The sequence below is a fragment of the Nerophis ophidion genome, linkage group LG17 (genome assembly GCF_033978795.1).
Source record: "Nerophis ophidion isolate RoL-2023_Sa linkage group LG17, RoL_Noph_v1.0, whole genome shotgun sequence".
In the NCBI taxonomy this organism is placed as follows: domain Eukaryota; kingdom Metazoa; phylum Chordata; class Actinopteri; order Syngnathiformes; family Syngnathidae; genus Nerophis; species Nerophis ophidion.
Window position 1 is genome coordinate 12,442,615 of NC_084627.1, and position 27,500 is coordinate 12,470,114.

The 27,500-nt window shown below is 38.8% G+C and overlaps 2 protein-coding genes and 1 long non-coding RNA gene across 3 annotated transcripts in view; 1 reads left to right on the top strand and 2 right to left on the bottom strand.

Annotated features, from left to right (window-relative positions):
- Positions 1–1,613, bottom strand: part of LOC133536652 (mucin-2-like) — a 23,613-nt gene extending 22,000 nt beyond the window's left edge. Inside the window, exons 1-3 of the mRNA XM_061877273.1 lie at positions 1,334–1,613; positions 1,151–1,264; positions 968–1,077 (exon numbers count right to left, since the gene is read on the bottom strand). Of these exons, the coding sequence (XP_061733257.1) occupies positions 968–1,077; positions 1,151–1,264; positions 1,334–1,487 (378 nt within the window). The 5' untranslated portion in view covers positions 1,488–1,613. The remainder of the gene's footprint in view (positions 1–967; positions 1,078–1,150; positions 1,265–1,333) is intronic.
- Positions 1,614–5,011: 3,398 nt separating this feature from the next.
- LOC133536107 (uncharacterized) lies at positions 5,012–20,548 on the bottom strand. The gene is made up of 9 exons (XR_009802381.1): positions 20,460–20,548; positions 17,695–17,805; positions 17,512–17,608; positions 11,302–11,566; positions 11,137–11,230; positions 10,925–11,055; positions 5,914–6,024; positions 5,210–5,315; positions 5,012–5,103 (listed from the first exon to the last, which is right to left on the bottom strand). It is a non-coding gene; the product is annotated as an uncharacterized LOC133536107 (long non-coding RNA).
- Positions 6,690–26,854, top strand: LOC133536106 (sodium- and chloride-dependent GABA transporter 2-like). The gene is made up of 15 exons (XM_061876314.1): positions 6,690–6,733; positions 10,482–10,691; positions 10,888–11,022; positions 11,087–11,227; positions 11,314–11,386; positions 11,462–11,594; positions 13,319–13,453; positions 13,537–13,640; positions 17,286–17,410; positions 17,486–17,598; positions 17,686–17,834; positions 20,683–20,771; positions 22,717–22,817; positions 25,997–26,167; positions 26,262–26,854. The coding sequence occupies exons 2-15, from the start codon at positions 10,514–10,516 to the stop codon at positions 26,355–26,357; spliced, it is 1,743 nt and encodes a 580-aa protein (XP_061732298.1). The 5' UTR covers positions 6,690–6,733; positions 10,482–10,513; the 3' UTR covers positions 26,358–26,854.
- Positions 26,855–27,500: the final 646 nt, after the last annotated feature.

A 27,500-nucleotide genomic window follows, 5' to 3' on the forward strand; every position in this document is an offset into this window, starting at 1 on the left:
AAAAATGAAACATAAGGTATATATCCTGCTTAGCAGTCCTCCTCTGCTGTCCTCTGTTCAGAGCGGAGTCCCTAGCAACGGCCCGTTTTACTTAGCAACGGTCTGGCAATCGACTGCGGGAATTCTTTTTCTGTTGTTTTTCTTGTAAGTCTACATAGTCAACCTTTAATGTTTCAATCTACATTTTGTAATAAACAGATTATAAGTTTCATTTGATATGAGCAAGACACCTAAAAACAAAAACACTGCCGTTTTCATCAATTTACAAGCAAGTGGGCAACACACATACATTGGAGTGAATACATTTTGTGCCCAGATGAGTGCCCACGTTCTGTTTTATAAATTAGTTTGAGATTCTTTTTTATCATTATTCATCAGACTACCTTTCAGTTTTGTAAATATTGACTGTAGTGTGTGAAGTCCTACTTTGGGTCAACATTTATTTGAGAGTTAGGATAAATGTTATGTTGTTGGTTGATAAAATCTAGATGAAGGATGCTTTATTTTATTCATTTATTTTTATTTTTCAGTTTCCCCCCCTGAGGGATTGCCACCTTATTGTGGTCAGGGGGTTTGCGGGTCTCAGTGACCGTAAGAGCTATACCAGCAGGAGCTTAGTTTTCAGGTGGGACACCCAAGTTGGACAGGTCTGAAGGTAGAGGCCTGACAAAGTGCAATCCACTACTCCAGGTTGGGGTTGGACACATAGCTAAAGACCCATTTCAATGAAGAAAGCTTCGTTACTATAAGCACAGAAAAAAAAAGTGCTGGAGCATGATGTGTACACATGATGCCCCCTTCACATTTCTGACTGCCCCATCATATAAGCATGCCTAGAACCGCCCCTGTGACCCGTCAATCATCCGCGTGGCCGATTGTCAACGCCCCCTTTACGCACAGTGGCCACTTCATTAGGCACAGTTGACCAAACGGTGTACCTAATGCAGTGGGCGTGCGTGACTCTTACCGTGGCGTGCAGGTGACAGCTGCTGTACGGCAGCTTGAGCAGCAGCCACGGACCGAACCTCCGAACCGAAGCCGCGCATGCGTCGTGCAGCACCGGCAGCCTCCTCCCGTCTGCACACACACACACACAATCAATTCACGCACGTGAACGCGCGTCCGTCGGCGTGCACCCGCGGCCACTCACCTGGGAGGCGCGCTTTAGCGTGTCGGATGAGGGACACGCGGACAGAAAGCGTCGTGTCGCCGCAACGGAACCGCGGCCGACCCAGGTCCAAAGTGCCTCCTCCGCGCCCTGACACTGAAACACACGCGGAGTGGGTCAGACTTCCGGGTTCGGACCTGAACATTCGGCGGAGCGGTTTCTTACCTGCCAGGAACTTCCACACGGGGGCCGGGAAGAATCCCGCGTTCGGACGTCCGTGGACGTCACCGTTTGTCCCGGATTGTGTCTGACCGAGGCGGGCTAGGGACACCAAGGTGACCCAAACCCAAACCGCAATCCACCCGGGAGGCCCCGACATGGTCCGGCCAGATCCTGGTCCAGTCCAATGCGGGTCCAAAACGGTTCTGTACGTTCCAAGCTGGCAAGAATTGCCAGAAAAAAAAAACGGGCTTGAGAAAGCCGAGCTCACCTGAGATTGATATAACCTACTCTCGCCGGTGATTGGATAATTGGAACCGGAAGTCAGCGTCCACTACAGGTGGGCGCAATTGTCCTGGCTCCGCCCACAAGCAGCATTTAGCGGCCACTTGTTTAGGTACACCATTTAATAACATGCACTAATCAACACCTAAAGTACATTTTTGCTGTATATTATAAGTGTTTTTTTTCCAATATTACTCTTTATAACAGGGGTGTCCAAACTTTTTCCACAGTGGGCCGCACACGGAAAAATTGAAGCATGCGGGGGCCATTTTGATATTTTTTATTTTCAAACCATAACAAAATATATGGATTTTTTTTTTTATCCTTAGGGGTCCTAGGGAGCATAGAGGGTCTCATTCACTTAAATGTTAAAAATAAGTCAAATTATTATTATTTTGTATTTAATGCTTACAGTAAATCTCTATATCAACTTGAGGTTGATATAAAGTAAAACAAATAAGGTTTTATGCCTTTTCTGTCAAAGAGAACTTTGTTTTTTATAGTAAAACTGAAATATAGTGTATTCAGATCGATAGTACTTTATTGATTCCTTCATGAGAGTTCCTTTATTTAGCAATTAAAGCCCTCAAAGATCAGTAATGCAGGACACTATTGATTTTAATTATTTAATATTTTTGAGTAATCACAGTGAAAAGTTAAATAAAATCCCACTAAATACATTTGAGATCCGAAAGGTTCCCCACTCATAAAGTAATGCATTTTTATTATTATTTTTGTTTACTTTTAACACTTGAATTTCAAGATCAACTTCCGATATATCTGTCGATTTTATTAAAGGAGTCCTTTTGCAATGGGCCAAAGGACCCTATTGAAACTGTAAGGTTTTATTATTATTATTATTATTCCGCACCTTCGCACCCTAATTTGACCCCCTTAACATGCTTCAAAACTCACCAAATTTGACACACACGTCGGTATGGCAAACCTTCCCAACTTATTAAGCAACCAAACCCCAAAAATCAAAATTGCGCGCTAGCGCCCCCTAGGAAGAAACGAAAAACTGACTGCTTGTAACTTCCGTTAGCAATGTCGTAGAGACATGAAACAAAAACCTCTATGTAGGACTGACTTAGACCTAGATGTCATAATTTTACCTTCAGGGGCAAAAATCTACAGAAATTTTGCAAAAACCCATTCAAAGCAAAATTTTCGCAAAAAATGCTATTTTTTGCCTCTTTGAGCTGTAATTTGACCCCCTTAAAATGCTTCAAAACTCACCAAACTTGGCACACACATCAGGACTGGCGAAAATTGCGATCTAACGAAAAAACAAAACCCCAAAACTCAAAAATGCGCTCTAACGCAATTTTGGAATAAAACACAGAAAAAACTGCTCCTAGGAAGAAAACTGACAAAACTGCTTGTAACTTCCGGTAGGAATGTTGGAGAGACCTGAAACAAAAACCTCTATGTAGGTCTCACTTAGACTACTGCTCCGGTTTTGATTTTACGCGCCTTCAAATAACCCCTGCGCAGTTTCGTAAAAAAATGCAATTTTTGCCTCTTTGAGCTGTAATTTGACCCCCTTAAAATGTTTCAAAGTGCAAGTTAACGCTCTACTATGCAGAGCAAAAGCCATTTATCAACAACATCCAGAAAAGCCGAGCTGTAATTTCACATCCTCAACATGCTTCAAAACTCACCAAATTTTACACACACATCAGGACTGGCAAAAATTGCCATCTAATAAAAAACAAACCCCAAATATCAAAATTGCGCTCTAGCGCCCCCTAAGAAAAAAGACAGACAAAACTGCTTGTAACTGCTGTTAGGAATGTCGTAGAGACATGAAACAAAAACCTCTATGTAGGTCTAACTTAGACCAGGGCTTCAGTGGCGGGGGCAGCAGCCAAAGCGGACCCGACCAACGCTGCTTGCAGCTTTAATTTTGTTTGTTTTATGCTCTTTTGTCAAAACTTTGATGTTTTTATATGGCAACCACACAACATATGCAATATTTTTTACACATATAACATTTTAAAGTGATAATTTTTAAGTTATAATTTATTACGACATAGATTTTTTTGTCCTTTTTTTTTGAGCAATGGAAAAAAAAGAAAATAAAGACAAAAGGGAAAAAAACTGCCTGCATGGCAGCTTTGTGTCAACATTGCCACTTTTTCTCATTAGATTTCACCTCATTCCACTTTTTTAAAATGTTTTATTTTTTTTATTTTTGCAATACTATCAATTTTGCAATTTTTGCAGAATGTGTGGCGGGCCGGTAGAAGATCAGCTGCGGGCCGCAAATGGCCCCCGGGCCACACTTTGGACACCCCTGGTGTAATTCTACAGCTACCAGACACTGACAGTTATTCCACAATACCCCAAAGTCAATAAGGACATAAAAGTCAATTTCTACTGCTTGTCCCTTTTGATGTCGCAGGGACAAGTCGCCATGCACCTCATCACAGGGCCATAAAAGTCTTTTTTTCAAAAGGCAGTGAAAATATGTTGGATTTATGTTAATAAATATAAATATATACTGTATAAATATGTCAATCAGCCCTGGACAGAAATATTTAACATGTAATTTTTGTTCTTTTTTTTTTTTACACTTTAAAGGCATTTGGACCACTGCGATGAGGTGGCGACTTGTCCAGGGTGTACCCCGCCTTCCGCCAGAATGCAGCTGAGATGGGCGACCCCAAAGGGAATAAGCGGTAGAAAATGTATGGATGAATGAATTAATACATATAAATATATATAAATCTGTCAATCAGCCCTGGACAGAAATATTTAACATGTAAGTTGTTATTTTTTATTCTTTAAAGGCATTTGGACCACTGCGATGAGGTGGTGACTTGTCCAGGGTGCACCCTGCCTTCCGCTCAAATGCAGCTGAGATAGGCTCCAGCGCCACCCCAAAGGGAATAAGTGGTGAAAATGGATGGATGGATTAATAAATATAAATATATACAGTATAAATCTGTAAATCAGCCCCGGACAGAAATATTTAACATGTAAGTTTTTTTTTTTTTATTCTTTAAAGGCATTTGGACCACTGCGATGAGGAGGCAACTTGTCCAGGGTGCACACCCCCTTCCACCCGATTGTAGCTGAGATAGGCGCCAGCGCCCCCCGCGACCCCAAAGGGAATAAGCCGTAGAAAATGGATGGATGGATTAATAAATATAAATATATACAGTATAAATCTGTAAATCAGCCCCGGACAGAAATATTTAACATGTAAGTTTTTTTTTTTTTTTTATTCTTTAAAGGCATTTGGACCACTGCGATGACGTGGCGACTTGTCCAGGGTGCACACCGCCTTCCGCCCGATTGTAGCTGAGATAGGCGCCAGCGCCCCCCGCGACCCCAAAAGGGAATAAGCAGTAGAAAATGGATGGATGGAAGTTTGTTTTTTTTACTGTTTAAAGGCATTTGCACCACTGCGATGAGGTGGCGACTTGTCCAGGGTGTACGCCGCCTTCCGCCCGAATGCAGCTGAGATAGGCTCCAGTGCCTCACTGAAGGGAATAAGCGGTAGAAAATGGATGGATGGATTAATAAATAAATCTGTCAATCAGCCCTGGACAGAAGTATTTAACATGTAAGTTTTTTTTTTTTTTTTACTCTTCAAAGGCATTTGGACCACTGCGATGAGGTGGCGACTTGTCCAGGGTGTACACCGCCTTCCGCCCGAATGCAGCTGAGATAGGCTCCAGCACCCCCCGCGACTCTAAAAGGGACAAGCGGTAGAAATGGATGGACGGATGTGTCACAGTTGTCAATTCGTATAAAATCTGCATTATTTTGGAAATGATTTTGCCAATTCAATCCTGTGATGTTGTGTTTAAAAGGGTCAACATTTAAAAAAAAAATTGTTTTAAACATTGTATCTTCCGCCCAAATGCAGCTGATATAGGCTCCAGCACCCTCCACGGCCCCAATACGCGGTAGAAAATGGATGGATCTTAAATGGTTGTTTAGAGCTACAGTGTATTGACAAATAAGGTAAAAATATTTAAAAAAAAAATGTTTTTATAACATTTAAAAACTTCCATCCATTTTTTACCGCTTGTCCCTTATGTCTTGGCTTTGTTTTTAGCCTTTATTTAACCAGGTAAAATGTCAATGAGATCAAAGATCTCTATTCCAAGAGGGCAGCTGCAAGGTTACATTAAAAACAGTAAACAAGACATAAAACACCAGTAGAAGACTTCCCCTCGTGGGTTCTTTTTAGACCAATATAAAGGCTGTCCCCTCATGACCTCCGACGCTGCTAAATAAAGAGCCAGGTGATTAGATAACTGGTTCCAGCTGAGATATCTCCTCACCTGTCAGTTGCTTCACCGCCAGCTCCTGCACACGCCCTGCCCCCAGGGGACACGTGGACCACACCCCCTCCACAATGGAAAGACGGTACATTTGTTTTTACGGTAGAAAACCTGAAAAAAAAAATCTACTTGTACTGTTTTGCCATGAAAATAATGTTGTAAAAACAATGTCATTTTACTAGAAAAATTCTGGCAACTTAGCTGCCAGCGTTTTTCATAACCCCGTCATTTTTCAATTTACTGTAAAATGTAAAAAAGAAAACACAATATTTTTCAGTAAAATGTTGTAAATGTGAAGTTTTTACTGTAAAATCCACAGTCTAGTTAAAACTATTTTTATAATTAATAATGAAATCAAGAGGCAAATTCATCCATTATTCACTGTTACAAGCGGCCCTCTGATGGCAGCCATAACTGCCATGTGGCCCTCACTGAAAACCAGTTTGACCTTCTGGTCTAGGCAAACTCATTTTTTTTGGGGGCCACAGCTATGGGCCGAGAGCACTGTTATTATTAAAAAAATTTTCTCCTGAGAATCAGCTGTTTTTAATGACCCTATCGCAAAAAAAGCTGTCAAAGATGACAGCATTCTTGTGTTTTCAGGAATCTGGTGCGACGCCATTTTTGGACCGGATTTGGCAACCTGGGCTGCCAGTTGAATGGCAAAAGTCCAAGCAGTCTTTTCCAGCTGATAATAATTATACTGGTGGTACTGGTTATGTTAATTCCACAGGCCGCTCCTAAATAAAAAAACAAAACACTTCAATATGGATATTGTCTGATATTATTTTTGAAGGCGAGCACGCTGCAGCAGCGCAAGGTAAAAATATTCTATTTTATTTTCTCCAGCATGTTCAGTTATTGTTTTGGGGTTTTTCAAGAGGTGGAGATGATTTGTGCGTATTTATTGTACTGACTTGAAACTAAATTTAATTCTCTGTCTAGTGTAGCACACAAAGCTATATATATATATATATATATATATATATATATATATATATATATATATATATATATATATATATATATATATATATATATATATATATATATATATATATATATATATATATATATATATATATTCACGGTGGCAGAGGGGTTAGTGCGTCTGCCTCACAATACGAAGTTCCTGCAGTCCTGGGTTCAAATCCAGGCTCGGGTTCTTTCTGTGTGGAGTTTGCATGTTCTCCCCGTGAATGCGTGGGTTCCCTCCGGGTACTCCGGCTTCCTCCCACTTCCAAAGACATGCACCTGGGGATAGGTTGATTGGCAACACTAAATTGGCCCTAGTGTGTGAATGTGAGTGTGAATGTTGTCTGTCTATCTGTGTTGGCCCTGCGATGAGGTGGCGACTTGTCCAGGGTGTACCCCGCCTTCCGCCCAATTGTAGCTGAGATAGGCGCCAGCGCCCCCCGCGACCCCGAAAGGGAATAAGCGGTAGAAAATGGATGGATGGATGGATGGATATATACATATATACATACATACACATATACATACATGCATACATACATACACACACACATATATATATATATATATATATATATAACATTTTTCTATATTATGGACATGAGTAGGTCTATTTTGGAGGTGGCCTGTAAAAAAAAAAAAAAAAAAAAAAGGCTAAGTTGGTTGGTTGTATATTTCAAACATGTTAACAATTTTAATCACATATTTTAATTTTTCTTCACATGTCCGAAAAAGGAGTACAAAGACGCAGAGTTACTTTAATCTTACCCCTTTTCGACCTCAAACCAATTCCAGTCCTGACATGTTCTCTTCCCGTTCTTCATTTGTACACAAATAGCACCAACTCATTCTGAATACAACAGTTTTCTCCTCGTAAATAGTTAAGTCTTTTAGGATTCACATAATGAGATGAGTAATAATTTATTTTCAATAAGCTTAAGAGACGTTTCTCATATCTGTTCCTTGTACTTTGTAAATACTTGTGGTGTCGACAGTTCCTTAAAGTGAATCATATTAGTGCTTTGTTTGACGTCTTTGCTTAATCCATTCCATCATTTGATTCCAGATACTGATATACTAAAGCAGTGGTCCCCAACCTTTTTGTATCCGCGGACCGGTCAACGCTTAATAATTAGTCCTGCGGCCCGGGAGGTGGGGGGGTGTCCTTATTTTTTATTTATTCATTTTTTTTTCTTCTTTGTCATGAAAAAGGGACGTTTTTGTCATGAAAAACGGAGTTTTTTGTGGTTGGTGCACTAATTGTAAGTGTATATTTTGTTTTTTATGTTGATTTAATAAAAAAAAAAAATATATATATATATATTTTTTTTTAAATAAAAAATTATTCTGCGGCCCGGTGGTTGGGGACCACTGTACTGAAGCACAGATGTCAAACTCCAACTCAAACACTGCACTCTACAGTACTATAATTTTATTCAAATAGTAACACTCATTCAACTCAAAATTCTCACTAGTTTGTGTTCAGTGCATTACAAAGAAATATAAAATCAAATCGCTCTTGTTTTGTTCTGTATATTGTACAGGATTGATTATTGTTTTTATTGGATAGTAGTCTGTTTATTTCAATTCTTATTTTTTATCTTTGTTACTTATGTGATTTATTTTTATTCTGTATTTGTTCCCACTACCGCACCTTAAGTTGGAGTCCTTAGTCTCCTTATATTCAAATATAATGACAATAAAGTCCATTCTATTCTATTGTTTTAACCTGCTCCAAAATGTCAGATGACAACTAATTCTTATGAAAATAGAAGCAGTTTTTTCCAAAACCATTTTTGAATCATTTCCCTTCGCAGTTTGCTACCAGTTATTTCTTGAATTAAATCGTGTATCTCATTTTCCTTATCAAAAGCAGCTTTCTTTGGCTTTATGTTGACTTATCCAATTACTCATTAAATAAACAGTGTAGTCTAAGTCACCAACCCGCGGAATAATGTTTTGGGTTTAGTTTAATGACGTGAGCAAACAATCTAGTTGGTTACAAGCAAAGTAACAATTTACTACTATATTTTAATCCTAGTGACACTACATTTATTTACAGTATATGTTCAGTGACTTTAATATACAAACATACACATGATATATACAGTATATATCAGGTGTCACCAATGCGGTGCCCGTAAGGACCAGAGGAGTCGCCCGCTGGCCTGTTCTAAAAATAGCTCAAATAGCAGCACTTACCAGTGAGCTGCCTCTATTTTTTAAATTGTATTTATTTACTAGCAAGCTGGTCTCGCTTTGCTCGACATTTTTAATTTCTAAGAGAGACAAAACACAAATAAAATTTGAAAACCCGAGAATATATTTTAAAGACTTGATCTTCACTTGTTTAAATAAATGCATTTATTTTTTTTACTTTCCTTATTGTAACTTTCAGAATGACAATTTTAGAGAAAAAATACAACCTCAAAAATGATTTTAGGATTTTTAAACACATATACCTTTTTACCTTTTAAACTCCTTCCTCTTCTTTCCTGACAATTTAAATCAATGTTCAGGTAAATAAATTTTTTTTATTGTAAAGAATGATAAAAAAAAGTTAATTCAATTCTTCATTTTAGATTTTGTTTTTTCGACAAAGAATATTTGTGGAATATTTCTTCTAACTTATAATGATTAAAATTTCAAATATAAATCCTATTTCAAAGTCTTTTGAATTTCTTTAAAAATTTTTGTTCTTGAAAATCTAGAAGAAATAATGATTTGTCTTTGTTAGAAATATTGCTTGGTCCAATTTGTTATATATTTTAACAAAGTGCAGATTGGATTTTAACCTATTTCCATCCATCCATTTTCTACCGCTTCTACCCGGAGGGAACCCACGCATTCACGGGGAGAACATGCAAACTCCACACAGAAAGATCCCGAGCCTGGATTTGAACCCAGGACTGCAGGAACTTCGTATTGTGAGGCAGACGCACTAACCCCTCTGCCACCGTGAAGCCCGATTTTAACCTATTTAAAACATGTAATCAAAATTATAAAATTCATTTTAATCAGGAAAAATTACTAATGATGTTCCATAAATAATTTTTAAATAATTTTCAAAAAGATTCGAATTAGCTAGTTTTTCTCTTAATTTTTTTCCGGTTGAATTTTGAATTCTAAAGAGTCGAAATTGAAAATAAACTATGTTTCAAAATGTAATTCTAATTTTTTTCGTGTTTTTTCCTCTTTTAAACCGTTCAATTAACTGTTTTTTTCATCATTTATTCTCTATAAAAAACCTTCCGTAAAAGGAAAAAAAAATGTACGATGGAATGACAGACAGAAATACCCATTTTTTTTTATATATATAGATTTATTTATTAAAGGTAAATTGAGCAAATTGGCTATTTCTGGCAATTTATTTAAGTGTGTATCAAACTGGTAGCCCTTCGCATTAATCAGTACCCAAGAAGTAGCTCTTGGTTTCAAAAGGTTGGTGACCCCCTGGTATATGTATATATATATATATATATATATATATACATACATATATATTTATATATATATAAACATATATATTCTGAGATGTGTGGCAATTTCAACTCAAGTTTAAATGAGCAAACATAGTCTTGATATTGTTACAGTTTTATGACACCCGCCCTAACTAAAGGTCAACATGGATCACTTCCCAATGAACTCGGAAAACCTTGAAAGTAAAGCAGAACCGGCACCCAAAGGCCGGGAGAGAGAGCGGTGGTCCAGAAAAATTGAGTACTTCTTGGCTGTAGCTGGTAGTATTGTTGGCTATGGGAATATCTGGAGATTTCCATACCTTTGTTCCAAAAATGGAGGAGGTAAATATAATTTCTCTTAAATTTGAATACAAAATCATTTCTGCATGTGTGTTTCATTGCTACATTTCAGAGTAAATACATAGCAAGACTAACCGGTGAACATAGGTGGGGAAAAAATGGTTCTTGGAAGAGCAAAATATGAATTGAGAAAAGTTTCAGGACTATTGAACTAACAGATTGAATTTTGGCTTCAAAGGCGTCTTCCTCATACCATACTTTTTGTTCCTGTTCACCTGTGGCATCCCTCTCTTCATCCTGGAGACATCCCTGGGCCAGTACACCGGTCAAGGTGCAATAACGTGTTGGAGGAAAATCTGCCCTCTTTTTGAAGGTGAATGACATGACATCCGTCTTTTTGACCTGGCTGGACATAAGCATGATATGTTTATGTACAGGAATAGGATATGGCAGCCAATTGGTTGTCACCTGCACAATCATTTATTACATTATTATCCTGAGCTGGGAATTCCTCTTCCTCTTCTCATCCTTCCACTCGGAACTTCCGTGGGCTAACTGTCTCAACAGCTGGAACACAGGTGCTATAAATATATATATATGTATATTTTTTGTGGTAATACACTATACTGATGTTTACAAATTAAACTCTCACCTCGCATGAAAGATTCATGTCTGGGACACAATCAAACTCTGTCAGAGTCCACAAACAACACATCTTCAGCTGTAGAGTATTGGGAGTAAGTACCATGTGTGTGTATGCGTGTGTGTGTGTGTGTGTGTATATGAGTGTTTTTCCTCGGATTTCTGTCCAGGAGAAGAATTTTGGGGCTATCAAGCGGACTTGAGGAAATGGGAAACATTCGCTGGGACTTGGCCCTATGTCTTCTGCTTTCCTGGATATTGGTTTACGCCTGTATCTGCAAGGGAATCAAGAACACAGGAAAGGTGAAGAAGTTTTGAATACCTGACACTTAAGAGCAATTTCATATACAATAATATTTTATAAGAAAAACAGATCTGCACTGTGTGTATACATATATATATATATACATATATATATATATATATATATACACACAGTGCAGATCATATACAAACCCCGTTTCCATATGAGTTGGGAAATTGTGTTAAATGTAAATATAAACAGAATACAATGATTTGCAAATCCTTTTCAACCCATATTCAATTGAATGCACTACAAAGACAAGATGTTTGATGTTCAAACTCATAAACTGTATTTTTTTTTTGCAAATCATAATTAACTTAGAATTTCATGGCTGCAACACGTGCCAAAGTAGTTGGGAAAGGGCATGTTCACCACCGTGTTACATCACCTTTTCTTTTAACAACACTCAATAAACGTTTGGGAACTGAGGAAACTAATTGGTGAAGCTTTGAAAGTGGAATTCTCTCCCATTCTTTTTTATGTAGAGCTTAAGTCGTTCAACAGTCCGGGGTCTCCGCTGTCGTATTTTACGTTTCATAATGCGCCACACATTTTCCATGGGAGACAGGTCTGGACTGCAGCCGGGCCAGGAAAGTACCCACACTCTTTTTTTACGAAGCCACGCTGTTGTAACACATGCTGAATGTGGCTTGGCATTGTCTTGCTGAAATAAGCAGGGGCGTCCATGAAAAAGACGGCGCTTAGATGGCAGCATATGTTGTTCCAAAACCTGTATGTACCTTTCAGCATTAATGGTGCCTTCACAGATGTGTAAGTTACCCATGCCTTGGGCACTAATACACCCCCGTACCATCACAGATGCTGGCTTTTGAACTTTGCGTCGATAACAGTCTGGATAGTTCGTTTCCCCTTTGGTACGGATGACACGATGTCGAATATTTCCAAAAACAATTTGAAATGTGGACTTGTCAGACCACAGAACACTTTTCCACTTTGCATCAGTCCATCTTAGATGATCTCGGGCCCAGAGAAGCCGGCGGCGTTTCTGGATGTTGTTGATGAATGGCATTCGCTTCGTATAATAGAGCTTTAACTTGCACTTACAGATGTAGCGATAAACTGTATTTAGTGACAGTGGTTTTCTGAAGTGTTCCTGAGCCCATGTGGTGATATCCTTTAGAGATTGATGTTGGTTTTTGATACAGTGCCGTCTGAGGGATCGAAGGTCACGGTCATTCCAGGTTAGTTTGCAGTTACGTTACCTTTAATTCGGCTAGTATGGCCTCATTCTGATATATATATTTTTTATATTATAATTGTAATATTTGAATGATGATAATAATGTTTTTGTAACTTATGGCAGTTGCGGATGTCACCAATGTAGTGGTTTGAGGAAACACTTGGTTGCTTTTCCAAACACCTGAACTGAACGGATCACTAAACAGGAAGCTAAATGACTGTAAATATACTGAGACCAAGTCTTAGTTCATTGTGTTCTTCATCGTTTTTTTAAACTTTACCATTTTTTTCCTCAGGATTTTCCGCTAATTTAAAATGTTTTACCTCGAAGATTATTTGTGATGTGTAACTTTACAGAATGTGCGTGTTCTATTTTTGGCCAAAGTAAAACAAAGATAACAATTTTAAAGTTGTCTTTATTTTTGAATTATTATGCCATGATTGCACTAGTCTGGCCCGTGTGGCGGTAAATTTTCCTCCATGTGGCCCCTGAGCTAAAATGAGTTTGACACCTTTGATCCAGGTGCTGTACTTCACTGCCACGTTTCCATACCTCATACTTTTGGCCCTGCTTGTTCGTGGTCTGACGTTACCAGGAGCCAAAGATGGGCTGACTTTCTACCTCTACCCAGACCTGACACGCCTCAGCGATTCAACGGTAGTAGAATTTTTGCTCTCGCATGATGTTGTCGCCAAAATTATCGTAGGAGATCGTGCTAATTGAACTTACTTCATCTTCAGGTTTGGCTTGATGCGGCTAGCCAGATCCTATACTCCTATATAATCAGCAGTGGGGTGTTGACAACTTTAAGTAGCTACAACCAGTACAACAACAATTGCTTCAGGTAAGTAGTTCACTTTTTCATTTGCGCTTGGAATACAGTGCTTCACAAAAGAGTGTGGACCCCTCTTTTTCAGCAATTTCTCAAAGAGACTATAGGATAGACCAGGGGTCGGGAACCTTTTTGGCTGAGAGAGCCATGAAAGCCAAATATTTCAAAATGTATTTCCGTGAGAGCCATATCATATTTTTTAACACTGAGTACAATTAAATGCATGCATTTTTAAGTAAGACCAACATTTTTAAAGTATAATAAGTATCTTATTCTTTTTAATAACATTGTTATTCTGAAGCTAACCAATAATAAATAAATTGTCATGTCTGTTGATCATGTTTTTGTTTGGCCATGTGCTGTTTGTCCTTTGGACTCTTTAAGTTCCTGTTTTTTTTTCCACTCCCTTGTCTGGTTTCCTTGGTTACTCATTTTGTCTCTGGTGGACAAAATGTCCGCTCACCTGCTTCCCGAGCACTAATCAGAGGCAGTATTTAAGCTCGTCTTTGCCAGTCAGTCGTCCTGTGCTGACTTGTTTCATGCCTTGCCATAGTTTCATGCTTCATGCCATGCCAAGTAAGTTTTGTTTGATTTATGTTCTCAGTCTGTTCATGCGTTAGCTTTGTTTTTTTAGCCCAAGTTGTGCCTCCGCTGTGAGCGATTTTTGTTTGTATATTTTTTTAGTTAAAATTAAATCATGTTTTTACCTAAATACAATGTCCCGAGTAGTCCGTCTGCCTTCCTGGGAGAACGACCTCGCAGCAGGCTGCAACCCCCTCCCCCCGCCATTGTGACATAAAATACTTCTTACCATTAATGCGACTTCTTGAACAGGTGCGGTAGAAAACGGACGGATGGATTTAAATGCATGAGAATTGTTTGTATTTTGCACGTTATTTTTAGCACTGTGATTACCAGCGAAATTATTCATAATTATCGCGTTAAGCAATGTCAGCTAAGATTTATCTGAGAGCCAGATGCAGTCATCAAAAGAGCCACATCTGGCTCTAGAGCCATAGGTTCCCTACCCTTGGGATAGACATTAATACCTAGATACTAAGTGTGTAACGGTACACAAAAATGTCGTACTTTGGTTTAGAGGTCACGGTTCGGTTCATTTTCCGTACATTTTCAGTACAGTAAGAAAAAAACAAAATATAAATTTTTTGGTCATTTATTTACCAAATTTGTAAACAATGGCTTTATCCTTTAAACATTGGGAACACTATAATAATTCTGCCCACGTTAATCCACATTAAACTGCCTCAAGTTGTTGCTCAGATTGAATAAAATGACAAAACTTTTCTTCTACATATAAAAAGTGCAACGTTAAAGACCTACTGAAAGCCACTACTAGCGACCACGCAGTCTGATAGTTTATATATCAATGATGAAATATTAACATTGCAACACATGCCAATACGGCGTTTTTAGTTTACTAAATTACAATTTTAAATTTCCCGGGAGTTTCGTCTTCGAAACGTCGTGTATTGATGACGTGTACGCAAGACGTCACGGGTTTTTAGGAAACTTTTGTTTTGAAGGGGTAATTGCCAACTTCCTGTTGATTTTTGCTTAAGGATGTTAATGAATGAAATGTTGGTCTAAGTGAGACCTACATAGAGGTTTTTTGTTTCATGTCTCTAGAACATTCCTACCAGAAGTACAAGCATTTTTGTCTGTGTTTTCTTCCTAAGAGCAGTTTTGTATGTATTTTATTCCTAGGCGGCGCTAAAGCGCAATTTTGAGTTTTGGGGTTTGTTTTTTTATTAGATCTCAATTTTCGCCAGTCCTGATGTGTGTGTCCAGTTTGGTGAGGTTTTGAAGCATTTTAAGGGGGTCAAATTACAGCTCAAAGAGACAAACATGACATTTTTTAGGAAACTTTTGTTTAGAAGAGGTTTTTACCAACTTCCTGTTGATTTTTACTAAAGGGTGTCAGTGTATGAAATCTAGGTCTAAGTCAAATCTACATAGAGGTTTTTGTTTCATGTCTCTACGACAGGGGTGCCCATTACGTCGATCGCGAGCTACCAGTCGACCGCGGGGGGTGTGTCAGTCGATCTCGAGCCAGGCTTTTAAAAAAAATAGACCTAAAAATGAGTGATCATCAATCTTCACCAAGACGTCACTTAAATGACATTCACGGTACCGGAGGGTCTTGTGAGATGACGCTGCCTGCTGCAAGATCATTATTATTAAAATATGACCGAGAGGAAGGCGAGAAACACTTTTTATTTCAACAGACTCTCCCGCCGTACCTTCCGTCAAAACTCTAAAGGCCGACTGCACATTTCCTATCTTCACAATAAAAGCCCTGCTTCATGCTGCCTGCGCTAACTAAATACAGAGTCTCGGAAAACTGGCGTGCACAAGCGATCCCTCAGAAAGCTGGCGTGTACATCACTTGTGCACGCCAGCTTTCCGAGACTCTTATTTTGTTAGCGCGGGCAGCATGAAGCAGGGCTTTTATTGTGAAGATAGGAAATGTGCAGTCGGCCTTTAGAGTTTTGACGGAAGGGACGGCGCGAAAGTCTGTTGAAATAAAAAGTGTTTCTCACCTTCCTCTCTGTCATTTTTTCATAATAATGAACTGGCAGCAGCCAGTGTCATCTCACAAGACCCTCGGGTGCCGTGAATGTCAATCAAGCAAGCTACGGAATTTGCCGCCAATGTTTTTCTTGTAAAGTGTATGGAAGCTGGATGAATTAGATGCCGAAAACCAACCACTTTCATGTGGTATTGTACAGAAAGGACAACTTTTTTTCTCCTCCATTTGAAAATGTGGGCGTTATCATCATTACTGTCTGATTCCAATCAATGCAAGTCATCAGAATCAGGTAATACACCAACTTATATTCTTGTCTTCGTGAAAGAAAGACATCTATATGTGTTACACATGCTTGTATTATCATTAAACACATTTAACTTGTTTACAAAAATGTCTCTGTCATAAATAAATAAATATAAATGATATATATAAATGAGGTACATCCCCTCGAGTTGGTCAATTGAAAAGTAGCTTTCCTGCAGAAAAAGTGTGGGCACCCCTGCTCTACGACATTCCTAACATAAGTTACAAGCAGTTTTTTCTGTTTTTTCCTAGGGGGCACTAGAGCGCAATTTTGAGTTTGGGGTTTGGGTTTTTTATTAGATGGCAATTTTCGCCAGTCCTGATGTGTGTGTAAAATGTGGTGAGTTTTGAAGCATGTTAAGGGGTCAAATTACAGCTCAAAGAAGCGGCGGTATAATAATAATAAAACCTTAGAAATACAATAGGATCCCTAAGGGACATTCGGTCCCTAAAAAGTGTATTCTTGTCTCTCTTCATGATTTTGAACAATAGGCAAAATAGAAAAAAAGAGTGCAGTTACCCTTTAAATATTTATTTTTTTTTGCAGCCCGGTCAGTGTACAAGCCTAATAGCTAGTTAAGAAGAGTGAGTTTTAAAGATTAGATGCATTTACTGTGCGCTGAAAGTGACACTATAAAAGTCAGTAGATTTTACAGTACAAACTGGCTGCTCAATCAGCAGAGTTTTATTGTAGGGAATTGGTATGTTTTTTTTCCATTTACAGTAGACTGTAAAAAAAAACAACATATATTTTACAGTAAAACAATTGGACCGCACTAACTGGCTTATATTTGACCCAACAGGGACAGTTTGTTGCTGTGCATTTTAAACAGTGCGACCAGCTTTATGGCCGGCTTTGCCATCTTCTCCGTGCTCGGCTTCATGGCCCAAGAGCAAGGTGTGGACGTATCCGTTGTGGTCGAATCAGGTATGGAAGCTTGCCTCTACGTTTTTGGAACGAAAGTTCCCCAGCTGTCATGTTTGACTGACGTGATGTGTGCAGGTCCAGTACTGGCGTTCATTGCTTACCCTCGCGCCGTGAGTCTGATGCCCTTCCCTCACATTTGGGCCGTTGGCTTCTATGTCATGATGATCTTTGTCGGTCTAGACACCCAGGCAAGACCACCTTTAAATGAAATAAAATATACTACATGTTCGGGAGATCAATTGCAATAATAAAACAATCTGTGTCCTTTGCTTTAGTTTACATACGTTGAGACGCTGACCACCAGCATCTGCGATGCGTTTTCTTCATTCTTTGTCAAAACGCATCGACGTCAGCTCCTTCTTCTCGCCATCTGCTTTGGAAGCTTCTTTGTAGGACTTTCAATGGTCACAGAGGTGAGCTGTTAGTGAAATGTCTTCAACTTTTTAACAGACAACCATTTTATGCAAACTAGCCTGTATGTTACGTATTAAACTTTGAGACTTTTTTATGAGAATAGTGTAAATAATGTTAACAGGTGGACTTGCCAACTTTGTTCATGCCCGTCGAAGATACACATTAGGTTAATATCTGTATACACAAGTGTAAATACTTATTATACTGTTATCTATTTACCGTAATTATCAAATTACCAACTCAAAGTATGTATCATATATCGGGCTGGGCAGATAACACATTATCAATATATATCCCCATAGACAAGTAATCGAAATTGTTGCGTTTGGACCAGATATTCCTCCAAGGGAACTTAAATTGCTGGTCAATCTCAAATTCTTTTGATGACACATAAAATGAGTTTAAATGATCAGCCAGAACAGAATGGGTATTTTGCAATTTATTCCAAAGCTTTGGAGAGACCAACCTAAATACAACACATTCAAATCGCGTCGCCCAGTTGATCTAACATTCAAACGGTAAGAGACTACTTCTTGAATCCGCAAACCAGATTGGACATACAGGTTCGTTGTTCAAGTAAAGATACGATTTTTAGGGAGTACTCCAACTTCCTACATTCCAAAGCTTCAAGGTTAATACACACAGTTTACTTGCAGACAAACAGAAAGAGAACAAATGGAAAAACACTAGCTGTTTTCAACGTGGTGTCCTCCGGAACAAAGAGGAAAATAGCCATCCGGATTGTTATAGGCGCAAGGTTCAAAAGCCAGTATCTGGGATGTTATGGGGGTGTATTAGTATCCAAGGCATAGGTAACTTGCACATCTCTGAAGGCACCATAGTGCACCACATTAGGTTAATATCTGTATACACAAATGTAAATACTTATTATACTGTTATCTATTTACCGTAATTATCAAATTACCAACTCAAAGTATGTATCATATATCGGGCTGGGCAGATAACACATTATCAATATATATCCCCATAGACAAGTAATCGAAATTGTTGCGTTTGGACCAGATATTCCTCCAAGGGAACTTAAATTGCTGGTCAATCCCAAATTCTTTTGATGACACATAAAATGAGTTTAAATGATCACCCAGAACAGAATGGGTATTTTGCAATTTATTCCAAAGCTTTGGAGAGACCAACCTAAATACAACACATTCAAATCGCGTCGCCCAGTTGAACTAACATTCAAACGGTAAGAGACTACTTCTTGAATCCGCAAACCAGATGGGACATACAGGTTCGTTGTTCAATTAAAGATAAGATATTTAGGGAGTACTCCAACTTCCTACATTCCAAAGCTTCAAGGTTAATACACACAGTTTACTTGCAGACAAACAGAAAGAGAACAAATGGAAAAACACTAGCTGTTTTCAACGTGGTGTCCTCCGGAACAAAGAGTAAAATAACCATCCGGATTGTTATAGGCGCAAAGTTCAAAAGCCAGTATCTGGGATGTTAAGGGGGTGTATTAGTATCCAAGGCATAGGTAACTTGCACATCTCTGAAGGCACCATTAAGCTGAAAGGTACATACAGGTTTTGGAGCAACATATGTTGTCATCCGAGCAACGTTATCATGGACGCCCCTGCTTATTTCAGCAAGACAATGCCAAGCCACATGTTACAACAGCGTGGCTTCGTAAAAAAAAGAGTGTGGGTACCTTCCTGGCCCGCCTGCAGTCCAGACTTGTCTCCCATTGAAAATGTGTGGAACATTATGTAGAGTAAAATACGACAGCGGAGACCCCGGACTGTTGAACGACTGAAGCTCTACATAAAACAAGAATGGGAAAGAATTCCACTTTCAAAGCTTCAACAATTAGTTTCCTCAGTTCCCAAACGTTTATTGAGTTTTGTTAAAAGAAAATGTGGTGTAACACAGTGGTGAACATGCCCTTTCCCAACTACTTTGGCACGTGTTGCAGCCATGAAATTCTAAGTTAATTATTATTTGCAAAAAAAAATAAAGTTTATGAGTTTGAAAATCAAATATCTTGTCTTTGTAGTGCATTCAATTGATTATGGGTTGAAAAGGATTTGCAAATCATTGTATCCCGTTTATATTTACATCTAACACAATTTCCCAACTCATATGGAAACGAGATTTATATATATATATATATATTCTATAGTTGTGTTGACATTTCCTTTTCTTTCTGCCTTGACATCTGAAGGGATTATAATAAAAGGAAGTTTTACATTTAGAAAAAAAAAGGGAATATTTTATAAAATGTTTTACCTGTACGTATTCTCAATAGGTCAAAAAAAAATCAATAATTATCGATATCGACCAATATCATATATAATGATACCATGTTCAGCCATATTGCCCAGCCCTAATCATGCACACTATATGTAAAAAATAAACTGTGTTTAAACAATATCAGCACACATATATTCACATAACAAGCTATTAATATGTTGTCATTTCAAAATATAATATCTAAACTAGCGTCATTAGCAATAGCTAGCGTTAGCAGTGAGATGCTAGCTCGTAGCTACCGAACATCACAGCTGTAGTTTCGACTATAATGTTCTGGGAACGCCACTAAAACATTACACTAACTTACTAATCGCCATCATTACTTCAAACATGTCTTGTACAAAGTCCAAATACTCACATAGCCATTGACTAGTTGTGTGACTGTCTGGAAACAGAGGACAGAAAACAAGTCGCCCGAAGTAGCGCAAGTAAGGAAGGAAGCGGAAGTGACACTTTCAGATAAAATGCTTCAAAATAAAAGCAAAATGTACACAGAATTCTTAACAAAATACTATACATTCCTTATCAATGGATGTGTTGGCGGTTTTGTGGAAGTGAAACATTCTCTACTTTTTCTCTACTGTTTTCCTGTTGATGGACTATTACACCTACACCGGGAGTATTGTCTTTTTACCCATTCTCGAGTCCCTCTGCATCGGATGGGTGTACGGTATGCACTGTTGGCCACCGTCATTCGCCAGGTCAGGGGTCTCCGACCTGCCAGTAGCTGGTAACGCATTTCATTGAACGATACCGTATTTTTTTATATCTTTGCTGCACACGACGCAACGTCCGATTCGCAGACAGGGCACCGGCTCAAGCACTTGGCTGGTAAACAAGCGGGACTGCCACTAGGTAATGTTACAATTTTACGTGTCAACAAAGCAAAACACACCTGATAGAAAGCGTTCAAAAGTACAGAAGGCTTCTGCATTTGCTCGATGCTAATTTACATTGAATATGTAATAGACCTGCTACTGATGATTATATCAATATAAATCCATCAATCCATATTCTACCGCTTGTCCCTTTCGGGGTCAGCTGCACTCGTGTGTGTGTGTGTGTGTGTATATATATATATATATATATATATATATATATATATATATATACACACACACACACACACACAAACATATACACACACACACATATATATATATATATACATATACATATATGTATATAAATGTACGTAACATGCTTCAAAACTCACCAAATTTAACACACACATCAGGACTGGTGAAAATTGCCATCCAATCAATAAAACAAAACTCAAAATTGTATATATATATATATATATATATATATATATATATATATATATATATATATACATATATACATATATGTATATATATGTATACATAAATATATATACATGTATATATATATATATATGTGTTTATATATACAGGTGTGTATATATATATATATATATATATATATATATATATATATATGTATATGTGTTTATATATACAGGTGTGTATATATATATATATATATATATATATATATATATGTATGTATGTATATATATGTATGTAAAATGTTTCAAAACTCACCTAATTTAACACACACATCAGGACAGGTGAAAATTGCGATCTAATCAAAAAACCAAAACCGAAAACTCAAAATTGTGCTCTAGCGCCCCCTAGGAAAAAACACAGACAAAACTGCTCCTAGGAAGAAAACACAGACAAAACTGCTTGTAACTTCGGGTAGGAATATTGTAGAGACATGAAACAAAAACCTCTATGTATGTCTTACTCAGACCTACATTCCATTCATTTACATCCTTCAGCAGAAATCAACAGGAAGTTGGCAATTACCCCTTCAAAACAAAAGTTTTGTAAAAACCCGTCACCTTTTTCAAACATTATCTCCTCTGAGCGCGTTTGTTGTGTCGGCTTCAAACTAGCACAGGAAAGATATCGAACCCTTCTGATTAAAAGTTGCGGAAATATTTTTTTTAACTGCTCCGGTTTTGATTTTACGAGCCTTCAAAGAAATGCTGCGCTGATGCTGCTGTGCTGCTGCCGTCTCAAGATGGCCGCTTATAAGCAGGAAGCACCAGCGTGACCCATCAATGCAGAGAAGGTAGGTACTGTGCAGGTAAATATATGTTGACTGGGTGAAAGAAGGTGGCACCAGTTTGACTCCAGGATATAGACAAGGTAGGTAATGTGCAGGTAAAGATATGTTGAATGGTGATGGCAGGAAGCACCAGCGTGTATGGGTGAAAGAAAGAAGCTCCAGTGTGACCCCAGGATGCAGGGAAGGTAGGTAATGTGCAGGTAAAGATATGTTGAATGAGTAAAGGCAGGAAACACCAGCAAAAGTCGGTCCCGTCCATCGCTGCTTGCAGCTTTAATTCTTTTGTTTTGTTTTGTTTCATTCCCAAATTGTGGATAGAAACGCTTTATTACTGTATCGACAAAACCATTTTACTTTGCTCGTTTTAGCAAACGGTGAAAATAAATGTGACAAAAAATGAGCAGTTTTTCGCCGTTTTCGTTTCAAAACAATGTTGGAGACCCCTGAGCTCGATGGACTTGTGTTTTATAGCAAGATATTTGGTATTATTGTAAAAATGGGTTTATTTTCCGTAGGTGCTGACCGTCAGTATGACAACATAGAGGACATGATTGGCTATCGACCGTGGCCTGTCATCAAATACAGTTGGCGGTACATCACACCAGCTCTCTTCACCGTAAGTATAACTTCCCTTCTGGAAGCCCCCCTACTCAGACACCTACACTGACTACTTTAAAGTAAAATCCAAGTTGACATTCTATAAAGTTGTCACTACAGAAGAAGAAAGTAATCCAATACTTGAGGAGTGTACTCACTTAGTAAGTCAGATTTTCTGAGCCATCATAAATACCGGATTTTTCGGACTATAAAATCCTTTCATTTCCTCAAAACTTGACAGTGCGCCTTACAACCCGGTACAGAATAATTCTGGTTGTGCTTACCGACCTCAAAGCAATTTTATTTGGTACATGCTGTGATGATAAGTGTGACCAGCAAAGTAAAGTCAAAGTACCAATGATTGTCACACACACACTAGGTGTGGTGAAATTTGTCCTCAGCATTCGACCCATCACTTTGTTCACCCCCTGGGAGGTGAGGGGAGCAGTGAGCAGCAGCGGTGGCCGCGCCCGGGAATCATTTTTGGTGATTTAACCCCCAATTCCAAGCCTTGATGCTGAGTGCCAAGCAGGGAGGTAATGGCTCCCATTTTTGTAGTCTTTGGTATATATCGGCCGGGGTTTGAACTCACAACCTCAAATCTCAGGGCGGCCACTCTAACCACTAGAGAGTAGATGGCAGTCACACATAAGAGATAAGTGTAGACTGCAATATGATGGCAGTAAACAACACCAAAACTTAAAATGTTCCATTGAAAATAAAGAACTATACACACGGCACTTAAAAATCTGTCAAAATGTTCTAGTACGATTTTTAATGGATTGTCGGCCCGTTACGGCTACCGCAGTCACAGGTACGAGTATTATTATGGTGTGTGTATAAGGACCGCAAAATGGCACCCATTAGCAGACATATTATCTGGTGTTTTGTTACGCAATATTGTGCAAAAGCAACTTTTCTTACCTTCTGGTACATGCTGATCTGTTTTTGAGCTCTGCATAAGTAGTGAAAATTTGCGCACTTCCGCCACTGTAGTCTGTGCCGACTCCATTTTCGATAAGCTTTTTTTTCACCATCTTCTTGTTATGGGATATTCATCCTCCACTGTTGGCATTTCTAATATACAAACCCCGTTTCCATAGGAGTTGGGAAATTGTGTTAGAGGTAAATAAAAACAAAATACAATGATTTACAAATCATTTTCAACCTATATTCAATTGAATATACTACAAAGACAAGATATTTGATGTTCAAACTCATAAAATTTATTTATTTAAAAAAAATAATAATTAACTTAGAATTTCATGGATGTAACACGTGCCAAAGTAGTTGGGAAAGGGCATGTTCACCACTGTGTTACATCACCTTTTCTTTTAACAACACTCAATAAACGTTTGGGAACTGAGGAAACTAATTGTTGAAGCTTTGAAAGTGGAATTCTTTCCCATTCTTCTTTTATGTAGAGCTTCGGTTGTTCAACAGTCCGGGATCTCCGCTGTCGTATTTTACGCTTCATAATGCGCCACACATTTTCCATGGGAGACAGGTCTGGACTGCAGGCAGGCCAGGAAAGTACCCGCACTCTTTTTTTCACGAAGCCATGCTGTTGTAACACATACTGAATGTGGATTGGCATTGTCTTGCTGAAATAAGCAGGGGCGTCCATGAAAAAGACGTGGCTTAAATGGCAGCATATGTTGTTCCAAAACCTGTATGTACCTTTCAGCATTAATGGTACCTTCACATATGTGTAAGTTACCCATGCCTTGGGCACTAGTGCACCCCCATACCATCACAGATGCTGGCTTTTGAACTTTGCGCCTGGATAGTTCGCTTCCCCTTTGGTCCGAATGACACAATGTCGAATATTTCCAATAACAATTTGAAATGTGGACTCGTCAAACCACAGAACACTTTTCCACTTTTCATCAGTCCATCTTTGATGGACTGAGAGAAGCCGGCGGCGTTTCTGGATGTTGTTGATAAATGGCTTTCGCTTTGCATAGTAGAGCTTTAACTTGCACTTACAGATGTAAAGACGAACTGTATTTAATGACAGTGAATTTCTGAAGTGTTCCTGAGCCCATGTGGTGATATCCTTTAGAGATTGATGTCGGTTTTTGAAACAGTGCCGTCTGAGGGATCGAAGGTCACGGTCATTCAATGTTGGTTTCCGGCCATGCCGCTTATGTGGAGTGATTTCTCCAGATTCTCTGAACCTTTTGATGATATTGATGTTGAAATCCTTGAATTTCTTGCAATTGCACTTTGAGAAAAGTTGTTCTTAAATTGTTTGACTATTTGCTCACGCAGTTGTGGACAAAGGGGTGTACCTCGCCCCATCCTTTCTTGTGAAAGACTGAGCATTGTTTGGGAAGCTGTTTTTAGATAGATAGATAGATAGATAGATAGATAGATAGATAGATAGTACTTTATTTATTCCGTCAGGAGAGTTCCTTCAGGAAAATTACAATTTTCAGCACAATCCCATTCAAGATGAGACAAACATTACAGGGAGACAGAACAGGATCGCTGACGGGTCTGCCGGCTTCCAGCGCCCCTTACAAAAAAGATGACATACAGGTAAACAAGGGGGGTGGGGAGGGGGAAAGAAAAAAATAGAAGATTAAAATTAAATTAAAAAATCGGTCTTAGCCTAGGCCCTGGAGTGGGGGTGCAGACTGAGGCCAAGGGAAAAAAAAAAATCCCAATCATGGCACCCACCTGTTCCCAATTAGCCTGCACACCTGTGGGATGTTCCGAACAAGTGTTTGATGAGCATTCCTCAACTTCATCAGTATTCATTGCCACCTTTCCCAACTTCTTTGCCACGTGTTGCTGGCATCAAATTCTAAAGTTAATGATTATTTGCAACAACAACAAAAAATGTTAATCAGTTTGAACGTCAAATATGTTGTCTTTGTAGCATATTCAACTGAATATGGGTTGAAAATGATTTGCAAATCATTGTATTCCGTTTATATTTACATCTAACACAATTTCCCAACTCATATGGAAACAGGGTTTGTAGATTAGTGTAAAGTTCCTACTTATATCTCGCTATGGAAGCGCTAAAAACAACCAGTGTCGTGGGTTTACATAATTTAGCAAAAAAAAAAAAAAAGGGACCCCTTTGATGCGCTTTTTGTATGAAAAAAGACCTTATAGTGCGCCTCGTACTGCGGTGCGCTCTATGGTCCGGAAAATACGGTATTTTAGACTGTTTGTTTCTTTCAGTGCACACTACTGTACAACATGATCACACACCAACCGCTCAAGGTCAACAACACCTATGAATACCCATGGTGGGGATACGTGGTAGGCGGAGCCTTGGCCCTGTCGCCGTCACTCCTGGTCCCACTGTGGATGGTCTACGCCGTCAGTGTCACGCCTGGATCTCTAAGACAGGTGTGCCCACGTACAAGTTGCTCGTCTGTGTGATGTTTTGTAGCTAAAACGCCATACATTTGTATCGATTTTTATGACCCTTTCCCCTTTGCAGAGACTCAAAGTTCTGTGCACGCCGGCAAAGGACTTACCTTGTGCGGCCTTGAAAAGGCAGGCGGCAGACCAAGAAGCACTTCAGACCTTCACATAGACCCTCTGAATGAGAGAAATGACGGCGTTCAGTCCAAAGTACATCAACGCATTATTTTGTATTAACGATTTATCCACAACATCCGTCCGTCTAAGATTCTACTACGTCGGTCTAAGTTGGCCTCCCGGAAGCTACGTATTGACACAACATTGTTTCAATCGGCATTCGAGGAAAAAAAACGATATATTAACTTTCTTCCCCTAGGGGAAACTGAGTATAACACAGTACCCTAATTTTTACCATAACAATCTACAAGGTTAATGCAGTTCTCTTCTCTTTCTTTCCCTCCAGTTATCTGCTTCCTTTTGCATTTCAAGTTATCAATACATTTATCTATTGTTGCATTTGAAACAATTGTATATGCTGATAATAAAGGTAATTGTCAGAAAAATTGAGTTATCACACAACTTGTTTGCTATGAGTTCAGGTTGCCCCGGGTGAAGACAAAAGCTGTCTTTGATCTTATCAAGCAAAAGGCAGACTGGTTGTAAACTTTTACTGTGTGCGACGGAATGCGCCATGGAGGTGTTGGTTTCTTTGATCTATAGGAATGCCACAGGAAGGACCTTATCAGGACCCGAAATCTACAAGCAGAGAGGGGGCAAACCTGACACCGCTCCAGGCACCCTTTTGTTTGAACTGTTTATGACCCAGTGCAGCAGCTGTTTATGTCCCCCTCCCCTCAGAAGCAGCTGCGGCTACTCTATTTTTCGGACTATAAGTCGCAGTTTTTTTCATAGTTTGGCCGGGGCTGCGACTTATAATAAGAAGCGACTTATGTGTGAAATTATTAACACATTACCATAAAATATCAAATAATATTATTTATCTCATTCACTAAAGAGACTAGACGTATAAGATTTATCCACAACATCCATCTGCCTAAGATTCTACTACGTTGGTCTGTGCTTGGCAAGTTGGCCTCCCGGAAGCTACGTATTAACACAACATTGTTTCAATCGGCATTCGAGGAAAAAAAAACATATATTAACGTTCTTCCCCTAGGGGAAACTGAGTATAACACAGTACCCTAATTTTTACCATAACAATCTACAAGGTTAATACAGTTCTCTTCTCTTTCTTTCCCTCCAGTTATCTGCTTCCTTTTGCATTTCAAGTTATCAATACATTTATCTATTGTTG

Excerpts from the sequence above, each read along its gene's own strand:
- LOC133536106 (XM_061876314.1), top strand. The coding sequence starts at position 10,514 with ATGGATCACTTCCCAATGAACTCGGAAAACCTTGAAAGTAAAGCAGAA. Across the intron at positions 11,387-11,461 it reads TCAGCTGTAGAGTATTGGGA|GAGAAGAATTTTGGGGCTAT; the intron begins GTAAGTACCATG and ends ATTTCTGTCCAG. Across the intron at positions 22,818-25,996 it reads TCACACCAGCTCTCTTCACC|TGCACACTACTGTACAACAT; the intron begins GTAAGTATAACT and ends TGTTTCTTTCAG.